Source organism: Peromyscus californicus, unplaced genomic scaffold, assembly GCF_007827085.1.
Source record: "Peromyscus californicus insignis strain IS unplaced genomic scaffold, ASM782708v3 Scaffold_15__1_contigs__length_86483966, whole genome shotgun sequence".
Classification (NCBI taxonomy): domain Eukaryota; kingdom Metazoa; phylum Chordata; class Mammalia; order Rodentia; family Cricetidae; genus Peromyscus; species Peromyscus californicus.
This window is the reverse complement of record NW_026294447.1, coordinates 57223952-57249805: the sequence shown is the minus strand read 5'-3', so window position 1 is coordinate 57249805 and position 25854 is coordinate 57223952. Positions and strand designations below refer to the sequence as shown.

At 43.9% G+C, this 25854-nt stretch overlaps 1 protein-coding gene across 1 annotated transcript in view; it reads left to right on the top strand.

Annotated features, from left to right (window-relative positions):
- Setd3 (SET domain containing 3, actin histidine methyltransferase) overlaps window positions 1–25854 on the top strand; it is a 69543-nt gene that overhangs the window by 9131 nt on the left and 34558 nt on the right. Inside the window, exons 2-6 of the mRNA XM_052738930.1 lie at window positions 6023–6132; window positions 8011–8103; window positions 10702–10850; window positions 12676–12748; window positions 13015–13271. Of these exons, the coding sequence (XP_052594890.1) occupies window positions 6030–6132; window positions 8011–8103; window positions 10702–10850; window positions 12676–12748; window positions 13015–13271 (675 nt within the window). The 5' untranslated portion in view covers window positions 6023–6029. The remainder of the gene's footprint in view (window positions 1–6022; window positions 6133–8010; window positions 8104–10701; window positions 10851–12675; window positions 12749–13014; window positions 13272–25854) is intronic.

Genomic DNA, 25854 nt, shown 5'->3' with positions numbered 1-25854 from the left:
TTAGCCTTGTGCCATACAGCTAACATTTCTAATGAGAGCGAAGGGGAGAGGAACAGAGAAAGAATGAGTGAGAGCATAGATGTTTAATTTAGCATATGTTTACATAAATATGTAGAGTGAATATTGGCAATAAATATTTGGTCTTTATAGGAAGCTGATGAGTGAATAGTTACCCTCCGCCACACACCCCATACACAGAGTGTTTAAGATATGCATGGTACCTCTTTGACATCTTTTTTTTTTCCGTTAAAAGTTTGAAACTAGCACCCAAGTGTACCAAATCACAAAAAAAGTGAACCATTGTGTGTAGGAAAGTTTTGAATCATAAGCATAAACGGTGGGTAATCATTTCAAATCCACAAGGTTAGGGAAATCACATTGCATAGATCATTTTTGTTAGTGAAAACTGGCAAGGGAGAATTGGATTTAGGAAACCACTTTTCCAACTGATTCAGTCATCCTTCTTAAACTGTACTTCCCTTCTTACCCTTCTGTCTTTAGTTACTTGGACATTTGGGGAATTATCTGTGTTGCTTTATTTTGGATGTGTCTTAGTTTCTGGTCTCAACTCTGAGACCTACAGGCCTGGCCTTCCCTAATTTTGTTGCCTTCACATTGGTCAGCATTGCCTAAGCAGGGAGATGGGGAGAACTTGTTTACTCAAGTGCCCTTATGCTTGTAGAGTCAGCCTGGATGCTGCAACTGGTTCATGGCTTCAAGCTTGAGTCTGGTGCTTGGTGGCTGTGGTCTCTTGGCCAAGTAACAGCCCTTGCTAGGCTTTCTAACAACTGGAGTCTTCAGCACCGGCCTTACTGGGTTGTGCTGGCCACATGGACAGATGTATGTGGCCTTTGTAGCAAGTGCCCACTGAACTTCCAGCTGTGCTTGGCCATAGCTCTTCCTTTGGTACCAGAAACAACTAATTTCCTTCTTTACTGCCTTCAAAGAGACTAAAAATATACAAGAAGTGTGAACGTATTTCCAGAAGTTCTGTTATTTAGTGTCCTGAAGTCTTTCTGTATATGAAGTGGTGGTTTTCTGAAGAAACTCTCTTAAGTGTGACTCTAGTACCACGGTCAAGCTGTGTCTCCCCCCACACCACATAAGTGTATATTTTTACTTTGAGAGTTGTCCTCATTCTTCAGTAGAGCTTGTTAAACATGCAGTCATTGTTTCCTTCTGACTGCTTGTATGGTTTGTGTATGAAGTGCAAACTACTCTTGTATCGAAGGTTTGTCAAGAGGTGATGGAGCCTACCGGTTCTGGCCTCAGCAGTGGATTTGGTGTGCAGGCTGAGAACTCTGGGAGCCCCACAGCTGAGAGCCCTGGAAACTATCTTTTGGGTGGAACAGATTAAGAGGTGGGCCAACTTAGAATCCTGTACTTTAGGGAGGTGTGCTCTGTGAGGACCCAGACAGTTACTCCTTCCCTTCTGTAAGTGGAGATTCTGTGTGGACTAGGGCTGGCTGCTTCCTCTCTCTCTTAGATTCTACAGGGCTGTGGGAAGGAAGCAGTCCAAAGAGACTTACAAGAGACAAATCCCAAGACAAACCAAGCCTTTATCATCTGTTAATGACCTTGCCTTTGAACCTTCCTCACCGACTTTCATAGGAGTGACAGCTGCAAAGAAGAGCTTAGAATTCCCCTAAGGTCACTGAGGACAATTTCGCAGGGCCTTAAAGTATTTGGGAAACTATACCAGAAGACAGAGGCCTAGACAAGGCATGTCTGTGTTCCAGAACACAAATAAACCCATGGAGCTAAGTAGTGTAAAGGATAGATAGAATGAAGCCAAGCAGGTAGAGTGAGGTGAGGCAGTTCATCCTTCTAAGACCTTGCTGGGGAGGGCAGCTGTCAACTTGGAGTTGTGGATAGACATTAAGTTGAGCAAAAGAAGCCCATGTGGAGTATAAATTTGTTACCTGAAGTTGAAAGAAGAGGAAGCTGATCAAGGGTAATAGAAGTCAAGATAGTGGCTGCTTCTCGAGATGCCTCTAGGTTGAAAGTGCCTGGTGGGTGGGTGAGGTACACTGGATGTTCTTGTTACTTTACTGGAAGTGGTGGCTGTGTGGCAGGCATATGGATAAGCCAGGGAAGCTGTGCACTGTGCTTCAGTTTATCAAGGCCAACTGTGCACAATGGTGGAGGAGAACGGCGTCAGAGAGAGAAGAGTAGAACCTGGCCTGGGAGTGGCTGCCTAGGCTGAACAACCACCGTGGGACTTTGAAGATGATATATGAATGCATATACACATGCATGCATGCACACACACAGAGGCTCTTCCAGAGTCTAAATTACTGATGGAGTTTCCAAGTTACAGAAGATGACTTCTGTATCTCTTTACCTATTACTGTTTCTAGAAGCTGGCCATTTTTGAACTTAACTGTTTGTATTGTACAACAGTTACTGCCAAAGAACTCTGTGGTGCTTTCACATCCCTGTGACGTAGTTAATGGTCTCTCACATGGAACAGGCATTTGACATTTTCTGTATATCACCAGGGGATAGACACTTGGCCAGCAGCATCAGGAACACAGGTTTTTGCCCCATTAGAACTTTGGGGGAGGATTTTCCTTGAGAGCTCAGTGCAGTATCCTCTGTGGAACAACTGCTATGTGTAGAGGTCTGAGCTGTGGGTTTGAGGTTAGGAATATAAATAAAATACAGAGTGTTCCCTCAAGGAGCCTCATGTCTGGGGCAAGACAGAAAGAAGTGGGCTTTGCATTAGTCATGTACCACAGTAATTGAGGGACATTTAAGAAATTGCAGGCGAGCCGGGCGGTGGTGGCGCACGCCTTTAATCCCAGCACTCAGGAGGCAGAGCCAGGCGGATCTTTGTGAGTTCGAGGCCAGCCTGGTCTACAGAGCGAGATCCAGGAAAGGCGCAAAGCTGCACAAAGAAACCCTGTCTCGAAAAACCAAAAAAACCAAAACAAAACAAAACAAAACAACCCAAAGAAAAACAGGAGTGTGAAGGACAGAAGACTATGACTGGGAACATTGGAAAGGCTTTCAGGGGATGCCTGGATATGAGTTTAAGAAAAAGCAGTTTGAGAAAAAGAAAAAGAAAAAGAACAAGTGACTGAAGTGTTGGATGAGGACTGGAAGGGACGGAATGGAGAGATGTATTCAGGGGTACAGGTCTTGTGCACTAGGATACGGAGCCTCTGGTATTGCTGATCTGTAAGGTACTGTGGAATGGGGTAGTAGCAGGGAAGGTTGGTTTTGTAGCTGTACTGGCTGGTTTTGTATTACAGCTTGACACAAGCTAGAGTCATCAGAGGGGACAGAGCCTCTGTTGAGGAAATGCTACCATGAGATCCAGCTGTAAAGGCATTTTCTCAAGTAGTGATTGATGTGTGAAGGTCTAGCCCACTGTGGGTGGTGCCATCCCTGGGCTAGTGGTCCTGGGTTCTAGAAGAAAGTAAGCTGAGCAAGCCATGTGAAGCAAGCCAGTAAGCAGCACCCCTCCATGGCCTCTGCATTGGCTTCTGCCTCCAAGTTCCTGCCCTGTTTGAGTTCCTGTCCTGACTTCTTTGATGATGAACAAACAGCATTGTGGAAGTGTAAGCTGAATAAACCCTTGCCTCTCAAACTTGCATTTTTGTTACGGTGTTTCATTGCAGCAGTAGAAACCCTAAATAAGACAGTAGCAAAAGAGGAACTTGGTCAGGGAGAGAGACATACTGTTGTCAGAGTCTAAGCAGGAGATATGTAGAATGAGGTTGCTGCAGATACTCAAGTGTGAGCCAGGCCGTCATTGGCAGGGGATGTGGTGTGATGCATCAAGTATTTAACTCTGTTAGTCTGGAAGACCTTTCAAGCTCTTTGACCCTGAAATACCATGTGCTTCCTGTCTGTATATAAATGGAGGCAGTATGGGAGTGGTGCTCAGTTCAGATTCTAGCTTAAGCCTCTTACCTCTTAGGTGACCTTGGATAGAGAAAAGATGTGATCACCCAAGGAACTGATCTTAACCTGGTGCCTGATAGAGGGTAAGTACTCAATATAGGGAGTTTGCTGTGGCTGCTTGAATGAGCCCTTGGAGGTCGACTAACACCAGGGACAACTGGAGAGTTGAGGGACAGAGGACCTAGTAAGTAAGGCCTGTTTACAGTCCTGACATCATCACACCACTTGGGGAGGAGCAGCATGCCTTTGTAGGCCTTTCCCATTCGAGCAGGAGAAGGGGCTATTAGCTCTTCCTGATAGTGCTGATCTTGAGTCATTTAGAGAGTCACAGGATAACAGGTCTTGACAATAAGACTGGAGCTAGAGCCTAGTTGTATGCCACCAACAGTGTGGTTCTGCAGTTCTTCTTGCCAGCCAGCAGTTCTCTTCTATATTTGGAAGTATGATTAAAATGTTATTACTACCAGGCACCTCAGTGGCTTTCATTTCTTGTAGGCTGAGTTCTGTGTCTCCACAGAGGTGCCTTCATAGACCTGGGTGGGCTTGATTCCCAGAGAAAGGCTTGATGCTCTGTCCAACCTGTGTCCTTTTTCTTAGTTGGGTGCCAGTGATGATAGAGAGGGAGTATCTGCCTCCTTTCTGAGACTCAGAGGAAGAGGTGCTTAAGCTGTTCCTCCTTCTGCACTCTGTCTAGCTTTTGATGTTAAACTGACTACTTACTTTTGTTTCCTAGCCATTTTACACGTTTATAAACTTTGCCCTACCACAGTTCTCCCTATCAGGCAGTTCTTTCTTTCCTTTTTTGATGTTTCATATTAAACCTAGGTTGTGTTTTCCACCACTAAACTCCATGCCCATTCCTACCCAGACCCATTCATTTCTTTATTATAATAAGCGACCACATGCCGGGTGGTGGTGGCGCACGCCTTTAATCCCAGCACTCGGGAGGCAGAGCCAGGTGGATCTTTGTGAGTTCAAGACCAGCCTGGGCTACAGAGCGAGATCCAGGAAAGGCGCAAAGCTACACACAGAAACCCTGTCTCGAAAAACCAAAAAAAAAAAAAGCAACCACAGTAGGCATTTGTCTCTCCATTGAGATGGTGTCATTCATCATCCAGGGACTCCATGAATGGGGGGTGTCACTGGGGTGGCCTGTGCAACTCTAATGAGCTCTTTTCCAGAGGATTGGTCCACACTTCCTTCAGGAGTCCCAGCACTCTCAGTGGTTATCTTACTGCCCTCCTCTCTTTGCTGCCTTGCTTCACCTGGCCCCGCCTATGAATGGCCTGAGCCCTACTTTCTTTAGACGTAATGTCAGCTCCTTGAGGTCTTTACACAGAAGTCATTGTTATGTCCTTTGTCCCAGTATCTCGTTTGTCTGTGAAATATCCTAGTCATTACTCATGTGTCTGCTGGCACAAAGTTCATGTGGCTAAAGTGCAAGACTGGACAGGGACAGGAAGCCCATTGAAGGCCAGGGTCTGTGTGAAGCTTATCTAAGTCCTGCACTTGCTTTCTGAAGCATTTTGGATTTGACATGGAGCAGAGTGTGGGCATTAGACTAGCTATCTGAGATGTTTCTTTTCAGTGTTTGTCTGGAAAGGCTAAACTGTCACTGTGGGAAGTGGTTGTTTTAAGGGAGAGTGACCAAGGATCTAGTATTTCTGAGCCTACCATACTGTGTGTGTGTGTGTGTGTGTGTGTGTGTGTGTGTGTGTGTGTGTGTGTGTGTGTGTCTGTGTCTGTGTCTCTGTCTGTCTGTCTGTCTGTGTGTCTGGTATATGCATCAACATTATCCCCTTGGTGTCCTGCAGTAATGCTTCAGGGTACAATGTGAAGGTCTGGATAGCTAAAATTTGTAGAGTTGTAGCTGCCTCTGCTGTGGTTTCATCGGTGAGAAGGAGTGCACTTTGACTCCTGAGACTGCCTTGTATGATTCTCTTTCCTGTTTGAAAGGCTTCAGGTTACTTACACATTTTTTTTACCCTTAAGAAAATTCAAGTTGTGTATTGAGGTAAGATCTTAGATGCTTCCCTGCCAATCTAATTTCTTGATTTTATTCTTTGATGATGTAACTTCCATTTCTTTGTCTTTTCTCTCCTCTTTATAGTCAGAAAATGGGTAAGAAGAGTCGAGTGAAAACTCAGAAATCAGGTACTGGGGCCACAGCCACCGTGTCACCAAAGGAAATCTTGAATCTGACAAGTGAGCTGTTGCAGAGTAAGTGTCCCATTCTCCACCCCAGCCCTACCCTCACCAGCTGTGCTTGCCCCACATGACCGTGCCTTTTCACTCCTCTGCCTGTAGCGGGTATGGAGCTCCCTGAGACAGGAGCTCATCAGAGCAGCTTGTGCTCTGATCTTCTTAACCGTGGACCTGCGCATTGCAGAGCTTCCCTCACCTCGGTTCCTCTGCAAAGACTGAGATGTGGGCACCTGTTAGGGCATGTAACTGTCAGATGTGAAGCTTCTATACCCCAGCCATGGGATGTGATACTCTCCAGAGACCCATGAGCAAGGACAGGTTCCACTGCTCTTCAGCAGACTGGCCCTGTACAAACTGCTAGGCTCCGTGTCTGTCAGCAAATACAGATCACTGTCTCCAGCCACTTGACAAGGACCACATGAGCTTTGGGTTGTGAAGATGTACCATGACCATCAGCCCTACTTTTTTTTTTTTTTTTTTTTGGTTTTTCGAGACAGGGTTTCTCTGTGTAGCTTTGCGCCTTTCCTGGGACTCATTTGGTAGCCCAGGCTGGCCTCGAACTCACAGAGATCCGCCTGGCTCTGCCTCCCGAGTGCTGGGGTTAAAGGAGTGCGCCACCACCGCCCGGCCGGTCAGCCCTACTTAAAGGGAGCCGTTCTTCTGGAATGGCTCACCGTTATTTTCAGTAATTATGTAAGTGTGTTTCTGGTTTTCACATGAAGCCTGCGACTTTGTAGTTTGAGATGAAGTGTCATCAGTGCCTACACTTGCTTTTTTATGCTAAAATACTTCGATAATTCTTGAGTTGTAAGTTAAAACTGGTGCTGCTGATACCTCAGACATAGCCATGATCTTTTGCCCCTATATTTGGGGCAAAATATATATATATCTTTTGCCATATATTTTCCTTTATGTTTATATTATTTGACAGCTAAATCTCAAGTAAAATAGAGCTTTTCCTCAAAAATTGTAGCCAGGCTCCTGTCAGGTCCCTCCCTGGGTGCTTTGAGCTCCACTGTCCCTGCATCTCATCATTGTTCTCCTCTCTCCCATGAGAACACAGGTGGCTCTCAGCCCTGACTCCTGCTTTGCTGTTACACTTCAGGGCCTCAGTCAGCACTTGGTGGGGGAAGAATGAAGTCAGACTGGTTAACTGAAAAGTTAGGCGTCAGCACATAAGCAGATTATGTGAATTATTTGCCACATGGTCCTTTCCTTAGTGAGATGGGGGCAGTGGGTTTGGCAGGAGCGAGGGAAGGAGACTGTCTTTAAGCTGGTGTAATATTTAATAAGGCAGTGCTGCCAGGAGGCTGGTTGCCAGTGTGTTCCAGGACTGGTCGGGGTTGGCCCTGCAGTTCAGCCTCTTCAGAAGACTCTTCGCTCTTTTTTCAGCTTGACTGTGCCATCTCTTTCATAGTCCCCCAGAGTGCTTGATGAAACGCATACACATGGATGTGAAATGTTTGTCAACTAATTGTCCTTAGGTCCAGTGTAGCTGGTTTCCTTAGAGAGCCATTGCTCTGGGACTCAGCCAGAAAGGCACCTTGACCATCTAGAAGAGATCAGGGGAAATAGTTTTACATTTTAGTTTTGCTTTCAGATTTTACCTGTTTATAGATGTATTCTGAGGAGAGTTACTAGAAGAAGTGGGAACTCACATGAGGCTGCTGGGCTGAAGTTAAGTGATGGGCATCCTTGGGTATTAGGGCATTTGTATGCTTTGAAAAGTGTACTAAGTATACTCACCCTCTCTATGTCACATGTACATTACCCGGGCTGGAGTAGCTCTGTCCTTGAACGTAAGCCAAGAACAAGATAAAACCTCCCTTCTTCTGCAGACTAGCTGGTTAAATTAGAGGAGGAATGTCTTACTTGGTGGCTTTCACATTACAGAATGCAGCAGTCCTGCACCCGGCCCAGGAAAAGAATGGGAAGAGTACACGCAGATCCGGTCTCTGGTTGAGAAAATAAGAAAGAAGCAAAAAGGTAAAGTTGTTGGAATGATGCTCTTGAGGGGAAGCTGGGCATAGGTTAGTTGTTTCTTAGTGGTAAGACCTCAGGTCCTTGTGTCTGTCTATAGAGAGATGAGGCAGCCACCCAGAGAGACCCCCCGAGACTATTGTCCACTTGAGAGTGAAGGTCACAAGTGCTGAGCTATAGGAGGAAACGTTTGTGACTGGGGGCTAAATGGCATGACTTTTATTCTTTTTTATTTTATGACATGTGTTTTAACTGTTTCTTTTGACTTGTCAAGTGGTGTTGATTTGATTAGTATCTTACCAAGTGTTTATGATTGACTCGAGCCCATCTTTTGTTTCTTTGAGATAGAGTCTTGCTGTGTGACCCTGACTAGCTTTGCACTCATGGCAGTCCTTTTGTGTCAGCCTTCTAGTTGCTGGGGTTATAGGCATGAACCACTACATCCAGCCCAGTCCACCTTGATGAAGAGATAGTTACATTTCTTAAGCTGTGTGGGTTTGTGGGTTTTTTGGGGTCGTGGTGGTATGCTGCTGAAAATTGAACCCAGGGTGCATTCTAGGCAAGCTTCTTACCACTGAACTGTACCTCTTTTTTTTAAGATTTGCTTTTACTTTATGTGTATATTTTGCCTGCATATATGTGTACTATTGCAGTGCCTGTGGAAACCAGAAGAGGGTACCAGATCCCAAGGAACTGAACTTGCAAATGGTTGTGCTCCACCATGTGGGTGCTGGGAATTAATTGAACCTGGGTTCTCTGGCTCTTAACTGCTGAGTCACTGGGTCTCTCTAGCCTCTGCACCCTACCTCTTGAGCTGTGTTTTTACAGGGCATATTTGGTAGCCATCTTAATTATTCCTAGCCAAGTTGGCAAAGGGATTATCAGTTTGAAAAAGCTTTTTCAGTAGAACTGTTGTTTTTGCCCTGTAAATCATAAAAAGATTGGTATGCACACCCACATGGAAGGCAGCAGAGAAAACAGTAAGGAGCACACATTGCAAAAGATGAGAACCTTCTTTGGAGTCTGAAAACTAAGTGGTTGTTTCCCACTTGTCTGAAGTAACCAACTGTTGTTCTGTCTGTGAACCTGTGACAGTGTGGTCTGTATCTATAGCTCAGATGGTCTTGGATTCCCAGGTGGAGAGCAGGTCCTTTCTAGTTGGTTTATTTGGACTTGATGGTGTTAATCATCTCCTATCAAGTAGCCAAAAGAGTCTCTGCATTTCTGAGTCTCTCTCTTAGTAGATAGTCACTAGGCTGTACAAAACTTATAGAAGGAGGAGAACACAATTCCATTTTCAACTTCACCCAGCTCATTTGTCTTCCGTAGTTTCTGTGATACCTGGCATGGCATAGAAGTGTGTCAGGAAACTTTACAGGGTGGTGAAGTGGGCTGGGTTCTATGCCTGTCCTCATGCTGATAGCATGCCTCTTGTTCCCCACTTCATCAGAATGTGATGGTTATTCCAGTGGATGACCTCTCACCTTCCTGAGTATTTTAAACTTGATGGCAAGTCCAGAAAAGAAGGTGGCTGAGAGTCTCCTACACAGATCGAACACTGGCTGAACTTAACTTTCATTCATGTCTTCCCTTCTTCCTTCCAACTTGTTCATCTCCGCCCTCCACCTTTCTTTTGATTTTTGTATTTGGTTTAAGAAAGAAAATATTCCAGATAGAGCTGTGGTTCCACACTGCTCTTACTTTCAAAGGTATTTGTCTTTACTGTGAACACTTTCTACTCCCCATAAACGCCATATAACTATAAATACAAACACAATTATATATAAATTTACATAAATACTGTCATGCTTGAGTTTAACTTTTTTTTCTTTAGTTATACTTTATTATTTTGTGTGAATGAGTGTTTTGCTTACATATATGTAAAAGTGCATCATGTGCATGTCTGGTGCCTGTGGGGGCCAGAAGAGGAGGGTATCATATCCTCTGGGACTGGAGTTATGAGCCACCATGTGGGTGCTGGGAATCGAACCTGGATCCTTTTCTAGAGCAGCCAGTGAATTTAATTGCTGAGCCATCTCTGCAGCCACATGCTTGAATTTTAAAAAGATAGTATCACTATGGTATTTTATCTGTGGACACCCACAGCTCACACTCTAGTTGCTGGTGTTAGCCCTGCATCTCTGTGTTCTTAATGTCAGGCCTGCAAAGCATTCTCATCTCTCCCCAAGCATCAGTATACAGAGACTAGCTGCTGATTTTATTTGATTGGGTTTTGTGTTAAGGACAGTGTGACAAGATGGCATGTCAGACTTGAGCATACAGGCAGATCCCAGCCACAATTGTAGTAACTAAGTCTTCTCTCCCTTTGCTGTTAATATTGTGTAGTAGAGGCACCTTACCTTCAGTGCTCTTGTCACATAGTGTCAGTACTTCTCTGTGACTGGCAGAGAGTTTGGGATTTTAATTCACCTTTCCTGGAGCTTGCTTAGGTATGTACCATGACTACCTGGTGGTTAATTTTGATTATTTCAAGGTATGGGTGTTAAGACAAAAACCAGTATGAGCTGTGCTCTGCCTGTATGCTCTAGAGCTGTGTGATGACATGTGTCCTAAAGTAGCTCTTGTTTCCAACGTGGATTATAGGTCTGTCTGTTACTTTTGATGGGAAAAGAGAAGATTACTTCCCTGATCTAATGAAATGGGCCTCTGAAAATGGGGCTTCGGTCGATGGTTTTGAAATGGTTAACTTCAAAGAAGAGGGCTTTGGTTTGAGAGCAACAAGAGACATCAAGGTGAGTTTATTATCTGTTGGTCTAAGGGGGTTTAAGTGTGTTTGAACCATTGTGTGGTATTGAGATTGGGCTCAAGGTGTGGGGCAGAGACACCTGAGGCTTATCTAAAGCTTTGTGGGTACATAGGTAGCATTCCCTATCCTTGTGGGCTGCAGTTCTTTATCTGACCACATGGGCCATGAATAGCCTCAGTCTGACAGCATTCTAAGAGTCCTGGCAATTCATCCTCTTGGGGAGATGTGTCATTAACCCTGCCTTAGAGCATGGCATTTACAAGCCTCTCTGAGGATCCCATAGAACATGCCTGATAGGATTTTGAGACTTAATTAAGGAAAAGGATCTGGACTTACAGTGGGAGAGAGAGCACATCCATCCTGTGATGGATGGAGGTGGGGGAGGCAGTGTGGAAGTTGGGCCCTTGTTCTGGATAACTGAAAGTGCCATTCATGGAAATGGCAGCACTATAAGCAGTAGGGAGAGGAGAGGAGAGTTAGACATCTGGAGAGATGCTTTCGGGCAGCCTCTCTGCTCCTCAGTCCTGTTGTCCTCAAGAGGAAGTCTTTTTGCCAGTTGGGGAAAAGGAGCTGGGCTTAGCCTGGGGGTGCTGGTTGCTCAGGATGTTCATTCTGCTTTGTGCTCTCCACCCCGTGCCTTACAGGGCAAGCTCACACAAGGGGCCTGTGGCAAGCCAGTGTGCCTGTGACCTGGTGTGAGCTTCTGCTTGCTTCTCGAATGCAGCAGGTTATATTTTGAGTGACCCTTTATTATGGTCTCATATCTTTCAGTTGGTGAAAAACTTGGGTAGAGGAAATGGATGTTATTATTTTAGTCCCCTCATGCCTCCAACAGCTTTTTGGCTAAGCTCTCATTAACCATTTGTCCTCACAACTCTGGCACAATAGATATCTGTTGAATACCTACTGTGTGAGGGATATTCATTTGTTATTATGCCAGATTTACAGAAAAAAACTGGAATTCCTTCCTGTATGATAGTTATAATCTACAGTAGGGGACAAAACAGAAAAGCATTCAAATAGTAGACACTGACAGAGGCCAGATGTCACAGGCTTTTCTTGTGTATCAAGTAAGAAGCTTCATTCATACCAGTACTGGCGCCTTTCCTGGGAACATTTGTCCTCATAGTCTGGAGGCTGGAAGGTGCAAGGTTAAGGTGCTGTGAATTGGGTTCTGCTGAGGCCCTGCTTCCTAGTTCTCACCTGGCCCAGTCCTCCATGACAGAGCTCTAGGCTGGGTTAAGAAGTAGAGGCAGTCACAGACATACACAGTCATCATTCTAAAGATGTGCTAGTACATTGGGAAAAGATTAGTGAGGTCAAGGATGTTTGGGGGCTGGTGCTTTAGCTAGTGTTGTGGTTTGAATCCCTGTGCAGAAGGGATTCTGCTCTGGTTCATGACCTCAGCAGAAGCTGCACTTCACTTTTTACACATGAGGGTTTGGGCTAGAGGTAGGGATTATTTCATTTTTAGAATGTGAAAGTCTAAGTACAACAAGCAGTAAGGCCCACCTTTGTGCTCTATTCTAGAAGTTTACCTACGTCCGATTAAAGCTGAAAGTCTTGTTTTGTTTCATCAGCATAAAGACTAGATAGTACCAGTTTTCCTCACAGAAATAGGATTTTATATTATGCTTCTTCTCACTTAACTATAGTACACATGTGAATATTTAAAACACCCCTGATCTTTAGAAGTGCTGATATGCAACTGTGTTGTATTTATTTCCTTGTGGGTGGCTTTCTGACACAGATATGGTTGAAATTATTGTAGCATGCTGTGAGATTCTACCATTTTCTTACTTTTTCTCTAGGCAGAAGAATTGTTCTTATGGGTTCCACGAAAGTTGCTAATGACTGTTGAATCTGCTAAGAATTCAGTATTGGGTAAGAATAAGACAATGTACAAGTTATACAAGTCTATAAAATCTCATTTCTGATAATAAAAGATAATGCTTGGTTGTTTTTCAACTAATGACATAGTTCCTTAAATCCATATTCAGCTTTTTCAATTTTATGTCTAAAGGATGCATGTGACATGAAGTGTTATAAGACCTTGAAGTTTTGTGTTGTGATTTTAGCATGTTTGAGTGGTAGCTTTTTAAAGGAGTCCATGGCACTTACTTACACTGCTAACTTCTGGATTAATTCAGGGCCCCTGTATTCTCAAGACCGAATTCTCCAAGCCATGGGAAACATTGCACTGGCCTTTCATCTGCTGTGTGAGCGAGCCAGCCCCAACTCTTTCTGGCAGCCATACATTCAGACTCTCCCCAGTGAATATGACACCCCTCTCTACTTTGAAGAAGAGGAAGTGCGATGTCTTCAGTCGACACAAGCCATCCATGATGTCTTCAGCCAGTATAAAAACACAGCACGCCAGTATGCCTATTTCTATAAAGTCATCCAGGTGAGCAGGCTGGGGAAGAACGGACCTGCTGCAGATGTGTCCATTTGACATCTTCTTACAGGTTGCTAAGCACTTTGCTTTTAAGTTAAAGGGTATTCAGGTACCTTTCTTTCATCATTTTCATTTTCGCAGAACTACTACCACATAGTTTTAAATGTATCTGGCTTCATCAGCATCCAGGATCAATACTACCAGCAGTTGTTTCTCACTGACTAAAGTCACTGAGCTTTTTGAAAGTGAGATTATAAAGAGATTTTACAAGCTGTGAACTTTATGGAATATAAAAAGGTTCTCTGTGTGTAATGTTTCTAGGAAAATTAAAATTGATTTTTAGGGGCTGGAGAGATGGCTCAGGTTAAGAGCTGTTGTTGCTCTTGTATATGAGTGGGGTTCAATTCCCAGCACTTACATTATGGTTTACAGCCATCTGTTACTCCATTTCAGGGGATCTGATGCCCTTTTCTGACTTCTTTGGGCAGAAGGCATTCATACAGTACACAGACATACATTTAGGCAAAACACTCATAAATTAAAGTGGATAAATTTAGTAAAAGTTAAAAAACTTAAAAAATTAGGAAACAAATTGATAAAAGTTAAAAAATTAATTTCTGCTATATTCATTAGTTGGAAAAAATTGACAGTTATGTAAACTGCAAGCTGATGTTTTTCAAAGTGTGCTTTGTGTTGTATTTGAGGTAGTTCTAAGTGAAAGTGTCATACACAAATCTCTGGAGGGTTGATTTTTGACCTGTGTTTGGGGGTTCCATCACTCTACCTCAGGAAGGGGCAGGGCCAGTGCTGCAGGACCCCCTGAGCTGAGCAGGGTTGTTTCCTTGGGACTCCTTTGCAGTACTTGGGTCTACCTCTGTTCTGCTGCACCTGGCTGGAGAACAGGAATGGTAACTGCTTGTCTCTCCCTTTCATTGGGCAGTTTGGCAGTCTGAATTGGGCCAGTGTGGTTCTTTTAGAAATCATCTGTCCCATAGTGTTTTGTTATGCTTTCAAGATGTGGTAATGTCATTTATTGCTTTATGGAATAGTTTTACTTATAACTTTATTTTTATTTACTTATTTTAAAGATGACTTTGTGTGTGTGTGTGTGTGTGTGTGTGTGTGTGTGTGTGTGTGTGTGTGTGTGTCTGTGTGTGTCTGTGTGTGTCTGTGTGTGCACGTGTGTCTGAAATTTAGGTTATGGGGTTAGTCACTTATGTGGGTTAGCTGGGAGGCCTCATTAGCAAGAGCATTTGAGTGATGGACCCTAAACTGGAGAACCCTGAATGTGGTACAGGCAGCACAAAGCAGTAGTGAAACATGAACCTAATTAGTCTTATCAGCAAAAACCAGGAGTCAAATATTGGGGTAATAACCAGAAAAATCAGAGAAGCAAAGGAGCAGCTATTAGTGACTTCTTACCTCTCCAGATCCTCAAACTAAAAAGGGGCTAAGATCCTGTCTCCACCCGCCTTGTATTCCTGTCTCCACCTCCCGATTGTGCTGGGATCAAAGACATGAGCCTCCCAAGTGCTGGGATTAAAGTTGGCCTCTATGGTTAACTAGTGGCTAGTTCCGCCCTCTGATCTCCAGGCAAGCTTTGTTTGTCAGAGCACAAACAAGATATATCACACAACACAGTAGAGGGGAATCTGTCCAGGTAGAAGCCCAGTGGCCATGTGGGAAGAGCACAGGCTTTGTAATGAGTCCAATCTCTGGTCCATCTCACTTGCTGTTGAGATGGAATTTGGAACCGGTTGCTTTCCTCAGCTGGTGCCATGTAGTAACCAGGGTGGGCTCTGACTCTGACTTGTGAGGGCTTACCTAACTACCTTGCCACTGCTTAGCACTGTACTGTGCCACAGTGGGCAGTGTCTGTGCTTCCTTTGACTGGAAGGTGGGAAGATACAGCCCCAACTTCGAGGGGGAAAGTGGACAGAAGGAGGTGACCTGTGTGAAGCCCTGGCACTTGCTGCAGAAACACCCCTTTTATGTAATTGTCACTGTTTGGATCCTTCAGCCCATGTTGCTTGGTTGTTACAGTTTTTTATGGTTTTCACTTGCTTCTTCCTGGTTCTAGGATACATCAATCTTTTTAACCTTTTCTTGTAGTTGGATGTTTCTCTGGTCCCACTAGGCCTCCCACAGTCCCGTGGCCTGCTTATAAAATAATCACTCAGAAGCTTATGTTAATTATAATTGCTCGGCCATTAGCTTAGGCTTATTACTGACTAGCTCTTACACTTAAATTAACCTATAATTCTTATCTATGTTTAGCCACATGGCTTGGTACCTTTTCTCAGTTTTGCCTTGTCATCTTGCTTCCTCTGTGTCTGGCTGTCGACTCCTGACTCTGCCCTTCCTCTTCTCAGCATTCTCCTAGTCTGCTTGCCCTGCCTATACTTCCTGTCTGGCTACTGGCCAATCAGCATTTTATTTATCAACCAATCAGAGCAACACATATTCACAGCGTACAGAAAGACATCCCACAGCATTTTCTCTTGCAGTCTCTAGGTGGGCAAGGATATGAGGAGCCTGCTGAAAGCCTAGAGACCAAGGCCACATCTTAGGCACAAACTCAGAACTGTCCAGTCTTCACAGTCCTGTTGTTGGTTTGGAAACTTGTGTTTGAAAGTTCATACAGGTTTTAATGTTTTCTGTAGTTTAAAATAGTATTAAATGGCTTATTGCTAAGTCAGGTTGGCACAGTGGAAAAACAACTCCCCTCTTAAGAACTCAGGGTGTCACGCTGTTTGTTAACCTGTCAGTGCAAGCTGTCACCGTGGTTCTTCTCACCCTCCTCCTTGTCCTCCTCCTCATTCTTTGTTTGTTGTTTGTTTTTGAGACAGGATTTTGTTATATAGTCCTGGCTGGTCTGGAATTTGTTGTGGAGACTAGGATGGTCGAGAGTGTGTGGTCACCTTCTCGCCTCTGTGTGGGGATTACAGGCATGCTGCACACCATGCCTAGCCAACTGCTGTAGTTCTTCTTCCAGAGAAAACGTGACCATCACTAACAGGGATGGAAATAAGGAGCAGAGTGACCATTCAAGTTGACAATGCCTAATGAGCTTCTGTAGAAAATTTCTTTGTCTTTTCTGTGTGTCTTTTTTTTGTTTTTTTGTTTTTCAAGACAGGGTTTTTCTGTGTAGCTCTAGCTGTCCTGTAACTTGCTCTGTAGACCAGGCTGGACTTAAACTCAGAACTCAGAGATCTGCCTGCCTCTGCCTCCCGAGTACTAGGATTTAATGTGTGCACCACCACCACTCAGCTTGCTTGCTTGCTCTCTTTCCTCCCTCCTTCCCTCCCTTCTTTCTTTTTTCCTTTTTTAAAAACAGGGTCTCATTATGTAACCCTGACTGACCTGGAATTTGCTACGTAGATCAGGTTGGTTTCAAACTCACAGAGATTTGCTTTCCTTACCTAAGTGCTAGGATTAAAGATATGCTCTATCATGTCTGGCCTGTAGAAAGTTTCTGAACCAGGCATTCCAATTAAGTGCCTGTTGGAAGAAGCACTCTAGGCAGCGTAGAACCAGGGGCATAAGCTGATACCCAACCCAGCAGCTCAGGTGTGGTGGATTTTAGCAGCAGCTGTTCTGCGTTAGCCAGAGGCACAGAACTGATAGAATGAACAGGCTGTGATCCAAGGAGTTCAACATCTGGTTCACTGCAGAAAAGTCAAGAATCTGGTGCTGAAGTTCTAGAGGGTTCCTGGAGATCTGCTGTCTTTAGTCTGTGTTAGAATCCTTGAAGAAGTTGGATTTAATACTGACTGCAGCAACAGGATAGTGAATTTGCCAGCAAGAGTGAAGACAAGCAGGAAAAAAACCAGTTTCCTTCTTCCATGTCTTTTTATGTGGACCATCACCAGAAGGTGCCACCCAGGTTAGGGTAGGTCTTTCCTCAAATAATCTAATGAAGAGAAATCTCTTATAGGAGTGCCCAGCAGTGTGGGTCCCTGTCAATTCCAGATGCAGTCAAGTAGACAACCAAGGTTAGCTATCACACTCATTGAAAATGATCTTTTGAGTCCAGCTGCTTTTCTTGTTTTAGAATAGTCTCATCACTTCTAAAAGTGTTGGATGGTAAATCAGAGTCAATACAGACGTCACTGTTGTCTGCTGTTATATTGTTTGTGTCCTCGTCTTCCCTCTTCTGGAGCAGGGAACGTGAGTACATTATCAGTGTCTTAGCACTCTGGAAGAGAGCACCACTGTGTTACAGCATTATTAACATTTCATCAAATGGTCTGCCCTCAGGGGTGTCTGGGTTTGTTTGTTTGTTGTTTTTGCATCGACGATCTTCATCTTTTCCAGGAACATGAGAACTCTTCCCCAGAGAAATATTCGTGAGCTCTGTCACGGACCTTTCCAAGTCGCAGGGAAGGGGTATCCATATTTCATTTCTAGTTATTATGATTGCCACATAGGATCCTCTTCCTGAGTGTCTGTATCTAACTCTTCAGCACTAAAGACTGTTCTCATCTGACTGCTGGCTTGAGAGTAAGTGCTCCATACCTCTGTGTGTCTGTGGTGGGACCCTGGTCCTTGACAGGTCTGTGCCCATTAGTTGAGAGCATCACACCATTCCCCAGTGTTTGGAGTTTTATTCTAAATGCATCATGACTAACTTCTAGTAATCACAAATTTCTTTAGGATTTAGATTTCTTTGTATTGCTTTTTTATTTTAATGTTTTTTTTTTTTTGGGTCTCTCTTATCTCTTGATTGTCTAAAACCTAGACAAAGTGTTTCCTATGTTCTCTTTTCCCAGCATATTTCTTTGGTCAAGGGCTTCTTGGTGTGGGCACTTTTGTTAGTTCAAGTGAATTGATTTTAGCTTGCTTTATAGAGTTTGTTTTAAAATGGAGTTTTGCCAGGTCTCTGCTCCTCCTCCCTTGTGTACTGGAGGCTTGGGTGTCTGGCCTTCCAGGCATCCTTCCAGATCCTGCACTGTAATCTTTTCTTTAATTTTTTTTCTTTTTCTTTTTTTTGACGAAGGGCAGGCAAACAAGGCTTTATTGGGAAGTAGAGTTAACAACTCTTGCAGCAGGGGGAACCTGAAAATAGGTTGTCTAAGATTGTATTCTTAGGTGCTTAGTAATCACAGTATCCTACAAGGATATAAGCATATGACAGGCGCCTCAGGCAGGCACTGAGCCCACCTGGTGTTGATGCTCCACCTACTGGTGGAGCATTGTACTACAGTTTGATTTTAGCACTCCAAGAGCTAAGTTTAGAAACTGACTGAGCCACATGCTAGAAAAGGCTTCTGAGGGTTGAGAGCCCGCAATAGGGTAACATTTCCATCAGTTTGTGCACGGGAGCCAGAGAAGAAGGACTGGTGGTGGAAGGCAAAACCTGGCTTTTACAGTGTGTGGTTTATAGCTATGAAAATGGGGAAGTGGAGGACTTGGAGAGGAAGACTGGGGGTGTGGGAGGAGGGAGGAGGGGGGGAATCTATGGTTGGTATGTAAAATGAATAGAAAATTGCTTAATAATAGTAATAAAAAAAAAAGAAAATGATCCTAGCAAATCAGGACACAACCGCAGGTCAGCTCCATGTGAGACTTGCACATGGCAACAAGTGACCAGTCTGGTGACAGAAATCCATGGAAAAGTAGGATCTGGCTTAAACTCAGACTTGAAAGCATGTACTTGTGTGAAAGTGACTCAACTCCAGTCAGATTTCACTCTTCTTATGTTGAATGATCAGTGGAAAGAAACAGGTCTGAGGGTAAGCTGTCTGTAACTAACTGTCATCATAGAACATGGCAGATGGTGACATGGGGCATCAGCTTGTGTTGAGGTTAAGATTTTTCATAGAGACACACATTTCCCTGGGTTGAGACTTCAAAATCTGATACAGATTTAACAGGATTGAAAATTCATTCATTTCCCAGTTTAGGTGACTTGTTGCATGTTCCCTGGATTTCCTCTTGTGGAGAAAATGATTTGTGTATTAGTTGTGCATTTTGTTTCAATATGAGAGAATTCATTCACAATGAGTTCCCACTTTTCCTGCCTCTTGCTGCAGAGTGGAGGATGGCGGTCTTGAATTGGGTATCTTTCCTGGGCAGGCAACTTCCAGCTAGCCAGGGCTGTGGTGGCAGAAGAGATGAGCAACCATAGTTACAGTTCCTGCTGCACCTGCTACAGCCTGTTCTGAACATGGGACCCTGCCAAGAAGCAGAAGGGGTGCCACTTTTGGTTCTTGGTGTGCCAGTTATTTGTCCTGTTTGCTTTGGTTTTACTTGTGTCTGTCACATAGCAGCACAGGATGTGCACTTGCTGTCACATGTGAAAATCCTGTAACACACAAGCCTTTTAGGAACATGCACTTAAATTATGTGGAAGACTGACCACCAGCTTGTAGTGTACCTGTCTTTAGATGCCTTCCAGGATTAGAGGTAGAAACTGCAGGTGGTATCCAACTGTGTGTGTGTGTGTGTGTGTGTGTGTGTGTGTGTGTGTGTGTGTGTGTGTGTGTGTATGTGTGTGTGTATTATCCAACTCCGTTGCTAGGGATTGAATCCAGTGCCATTGGGTCACACCCCAGCTTCACAAAGGTTTTCTGTGACCTTGTATTCTTTTGGAGTGTATTTGGTAGAAATCACTCATTTGTACTTATCTGGTAATTTCTCAAGTTAGGTTGAGATTATGCATATAATGTGCATATAATGCGTAATAATGCATAGAAGTCAACTTATACTCTGCTAGTTGTTTAGCTTTTAGTGTGAAATATACTTTTATGCTTATAGACAAGTTATAAAAATAAGATATAGAGCTCGCACTCACTTTGCCTAGTATGGCTTAGTAATGCCTTATGCAACTGCAGTGTAAGAGGTGATCCAGGTCAGTGGTGGCACAGATCTCCTCACAGCTGCGCTTTTCCCTCTTTGCTGACAGTTTCTCTATCTTCTCAGTTGCCTTCAGACCCCGGCACTGTTTTGAAGAATACTCTGGCAGCCACTTTATAGACATCTTTCATTTAATTCTTATCTGACGTCTTTTCACATTAAACTGAGATTATGTTTTTGGCAAGAGTACCATAGAAGTCAAGTTGTGTCCTCCTCAGGGAACATGTAAATTAATGTGTTTTATCAATGTTTGTTCCAATAAAGTGGATGCTTTGACAGCAAGCAAATATATTCTCATTTACTAGTTTTTGTGCCCATCACTGTCCTCTGCAGGAGGTATGTTGTGTGTGCCAACTAGAAGTGTTCTGTTCTGTTTTTCTTCTATAGGTATTGGAATTTTACTTTGAAGAATAGCTGCCCCTACTTCTCTATTTATTGATTTATTCAGTGGTTCATGTCAACAAGGATTCCTAGATACATGTTTAATTTGTTGGGTTATGTGATCCAGTGCTCTCACTATTGATTTGATGCACAGTGTTGTAAATGGCTCTGCATCTGACAGTTGATTTCTTCTTCAGTTTGAACTCTTTGGAGAACATCCTAAACAGCATTCACCATAAAATAAATGCATGGAAGTGTGTCAGGTAAAAATCCGTTGGGATAACTGATTCTTGCATCACATATCACAGAGTTCCTTTGGCATCAGGGGGGAAAGTAGCTGTGGGTAGTGCTTTCTGGTGCCACTCTATCCTGTCCTTACTTAAACATGGCAAAGGTTCCATATGGAATGCTTTATTCTTAGCTCACTTCATAGTGATGCCACAGCTACTAAATGAGGGCTGTGAGCAACAGAAGTGAGGGTGAAGGGACAAAGTCAGAGGTCATGAGGAAGTGACAGAAGCCAGTTTAGTGGACTGAAGGTGCTGCGATGAGTGGGTATTGGGTTCTTGTGTTCAGTATCTATTGGAGCCACAAGTGGAAGTTATGAGGTGTCGAAGGGCAGTAACAATTTCTGCTTTCACGGTGTTCTGTGACTTTGCTGGGAGCCTTTTCTGTTCAGGTCAGCAACGGAATGCTTGTGGGGCTGTCCTGAAGAAGTACAGGGGTGAGGGTGGGAAGGAAGAACTTTGGTGCACATCACCAGGAGCTCATGGCTACAAATGGCAGTCCCTGTGGGACAGAGCTGTGACCATGCCTTTGTGGCTGCTGAGAGGAGGAGAAGCCCAGTAAGAGGACTCCCTGACTGTTACTTGTTTTTCAGAAGTGCACTGAGGGTAGAGCTCAGTGCCTTGTACATGTGGTATAAACACTCTACACCAACTACAGCCTCAGACCTCCTTGGCTCTCTTCCAAGTGCTTTGATCTTTCCAGTGATCCAGAGGGAGGGATGTGTCTTCATTGTGCACATGAGGAATGGAAGATGTGGTACCTGCTTCCTGGGTGTTGTGATGTCTGTATTTTTTAAATTGGGTTTAGGGCAGTTCTGTTGGACCCAGGACTTGAACTGCTAACCACAGCTCAGTGGGCCAGTCTTTGTTTTAAGCTTATTTGTGTTTTGTTTTTTTTTTAAATTTTTTTTTAAAGATTTATTTATTTATTATGTATACGGTGTTCTGTCTGCACATATCCCTGCAGGCCAGAAGAGGGCACCAGATCTTATTACAGATGGTTGTGAGCCACCATGTGGTTGCTGGGAATTGAACTCAGGACCTTTGGAAGAGCAGCCAGTGCTCTTAACCTCTGAGCCATCTCTCCAGCCCGCTTATTTGTGGTTTTAATTTTGGGATCAAGAAGTTGAAGTTTAAACACCTTAATTGCTGCAAGCTGTAGGAAAATGTAATGGAACCCATCTACTATCACAAAAGCTACTACTTGTAAAGTTCAAGGACTTTTCTGAAGGTCAAACTATGGCTTAAGAAGTCTTGGTGATATTTTAGCTTTTGTATCTATATTAGCTGGTTTCTAAAATTATTTTCTTGTATGCTTCCAAGAGCTCCTAACAGTGTATTTATCTAAAATAACCTATCAAGCATCCAAGGCCAAACGATCTCCTGGACTAAGGTAATACCTTTGTGGAAATGACACCTGTTTACTAGGTCAAGCGGATAGCTTTATTTCTTGTGCAATTTAAGGTGAGACCCTCCTTTCTTATACAGCCTTACTAACATTATAGACTCCTAATTTCTTTCCTGACCACTTCTAGGAATGTAGATTGAGCACATAAATTCCCTTTTTGATATACTAACCAATCATTAGTTCTCAGTTGACCTCCTCCTTTACCACTCCCCTGTGGGGTGGTAAAAGAAAGCCTGGTGGTTACTGCCTGAGGAAAACTCTTACCTGCCTTTATGACCCTGTAAGAATTCAAGCCTGATGACCTTGCTCTGCCAGAGGATTGCTATTGCTTGGGTTTATAACTGAATACCCCAGAGAACTTGAAGACGGAGAACAGAGAAGTATAAGGAGACTTAGAGGAGGACTTGATATATAGAACTGGAGGACGAGATGAAGAAGAGAAAAGAGAACGGAAGAACGAGTTGGGTAAAACTGGAGAGGAACGAACTCAGATGGGGAAGAACTAGATTGAAGGGCTAGAAGAGAGGACCAGAGGAATGAGATGGAAGATGAGGAGGAGACAGATGGGGAAGAACAAGATGAGGAAGACCTGGATGAGAGAGAAGGAGATGGGAAAGGAGTTAAGATGGGAAAGAACTAGATGGATGAGAACCTAGATAGGGCAGAACTAATATGAGAGAATTGATAGCACATAGAGGGGACAGCAGATAAATGTCCAGAGAAATCAGGCAAGAAAGGAGCTAGGCACGAGAGCAGAATAGAAGCTGTGTAGAGAGAACTGACACAGAATAATAAAGTGTATGCACTAAGGAGTTTCGTGTATGTAGATTCTTTCCTATCATCAAAGATTAAGTTATCAGCTGGTTATAGATTCTTCCAGGACCCTGGGAGGGGACTATCGAGGGGCTGGATCCCCATAGTCCCCGATACTTAATGGAATGTCCAGTTCCTTAGACCACCTCTGTGCCAGAGTTGGAAGATAAGCATCCTTGGAGGGCATAAGTTCTTCACATTTATCCCTGGGTTCTGCAGAAGCTGACAGTGCACTGTTCCTTCTTCATTCTTATCCTTACCTAGCCAGCTTTTCACGGTACAAAACAGTGCAAATAAGCCAGAAGTTAAGAAGGAGCCCAGGCTGGTGTATCCTCTGGAGAGTTGTCGGTGCCCCTGCTGTCTTGGTTGGAGCTGCTGGATAACTTGAAATGTCTTGAACTGTCTATCCTTGCTTGTTCTGATAGGCATTCTCATCATTTCTAATTCAGTGTATAAGAGTGTCTTTGTTTTTTGTGAGGGTCTCACATTTGTGTATTACTCATTTAAACATGTATCTGATGTTCATCATTTTCATAAATAAAGGCTGTGGAGGTGTCTCTTTAAAATCTAATTTGAGTTTCTCACTATGCCTGCTTGTTTTATATAATGCCATTGCAATTCAAGTAGAGTCTTCATTAGAGTCTTTGGGGAATTTAGTGCCCTTTGTTTTCTCTATTTTTTTTTTTTCTGCCTTTACTTTCAGTGACCTCTGGGAGACTTTTCTTCCTGTGTTCATGGTTCTGTCTGGGAGAAAGCCATACCTTGTATCTTGTTGGTGCTAAGATTGGACACTGAGCCGGGCGGTGGTGGCGCACGCCTTTAATCCCAGCACTTGGGAGGCAGAGGCAGGCGGATCTCTGTGAGTTCGAGGCCAGCCTGGACTACCAAGTGAGTTCCAGGAAAGGCGCAAAGCTACACAGAGAAACCCTGTCTCGAAAAACAAAAAAAAAAAAACAAAACAAAACAAAACAAAAAAAAAGATTGGACACTGGACAACACTTAGTGATGTGCCCATATGAGCCTGGAATATTGCAGCCCATTCTCCTGTCCTGCTATGGAAGCTCCTCAGATTGAGACTCCAGCATGTGCAGCTTTCCCTGTCACCACAGCACTCCTACCCTCTGGTCCCTCATGCTGAACCTTGGCCTTCCTCCCCTTCCTTAGCCCTGACTGCCTGGCTGGTTAGAATTCAAACGTTTATCACTCAGCTTAAGAGTGGACACCCAACAAAGTAATGCACATATATTCTCCCCGAGTACCAGATGTTCACCTGTTAGAGAAGCACCTGTATGGATAGAGTACATATGCAAAACCCTGGTAATAGGACTCAGGCCTGATACCTCTCCAAAAAAGGAGAGAGGGGGGAAAATGATGTAATGCTTATTGGCATTTCAGTTTTAACTGCTGCTCCAGTGTCCTAGAGTGTGTCTCAGTGTTCCATGCCCTCTGACCTTGATTTCTGTCCTAAAGCAGATCAATATCTGATAGCATATCATGTTTCCTTACTTTCTTTCTCAAGTAGGCTACTACTTACTGAAGTCAGGGACCTTGTTTCATTCTCAGAAGGATAGCTAGAGATGACACAGAGATAGTGCTTGGTTATTTTTTATTGAGTAAAGTCATAGCTGAAATAGCAAACAACTACCATTCAGAGTAAAACAAAACTCTGGTGGACACTGCATTCTGCAGCTCACTGGAGCTGTGATTACATCAACATTATTGAGGAACTGAGTATTGGGATGGATCCTAGTGATGCTGGACAAACATTGTCCACTGAGCTGCAGCCCTAGACGAGCCCTGTTCTGACTGTAAATTCAGTTTGGAGGTTTCAGAGCCAGCACTCTAGTCATCCACTGGCCTCCCAATTCAGTTCAGAAGTCCCACAGCCACTGTTCACATTATCTGTGTGATGGGTCAAGGGCAGACTGGTGTTCTTGCCAGTCCAGTGTTCTTCCACTGAGCTACACCCTCAGCCCCCAACCCTATTCTGAGACAGGGGATTGTTATATAGTGCAAGCTGGCCCATACTTTCCATGTAGCCTTTACTAGCTTCAAATTTGTTATCTTCCTGCCTCGGCCACCTGGGATTACAGGTATGTTGCCAACATGCCTTGTTAATTCTGTTCTTTTTAAATGGGGATGTTTGCCTGTATCTTGTGTTCACATTTTGGTGTTTCCAGGATTTGTCGAAGATCCTCAGCAATGATTCCATGATGATATGGATGAGCTCTCTCAAGATTCAAGGTCAGGCTTTTATACGTAGATTGTGAAATGCTATCATTTCTTTAGATTCACTTACTTTTTAGATTGTGAAATGCTATCATTTCTTTAGATTCACTTACTTTAGATACACTTACAGCATAGGCATGTCTGCAGCTAAAGGGAATCTTTTTGGAATGTAAATGACATTCTTTCCTTCTCCTGCCTCCCCTTACACTTTGAGTAAATGGAAAGGCAAGGTTGCTCAGTGGTGCTTATTGGTCCCTCCCCTCTCACCACTCCCCTTCTTCTGGCCTTCCCCTAGGACTTGGTGAGCCTTTGCTACCTGCAGGAAAGAGCCTCCCCCACATTTCCAAAGAAACTCCTTCACCTGATGGTTTTAGCTTAGACTCTTTCTCAGTGTGTATTTTCTTGACAGGCTGCTTCCCTGTCATCCATGGCGTGTGCTGCTTACTTCTTTATAGCCCCACCACTGCCTAGAGTTGCTTTTGTTCTTGTTACCTGTGTCTTCTGTCATGTGAGCATCATGGACAGGAGCCTCTCTCCCTGGGGCTGAGTGAGAGAAGTCATTGCCCTCTGGTCACATTCTGCCAGTCACGTTGGCCAGGACCTGTTGGGTAATAAG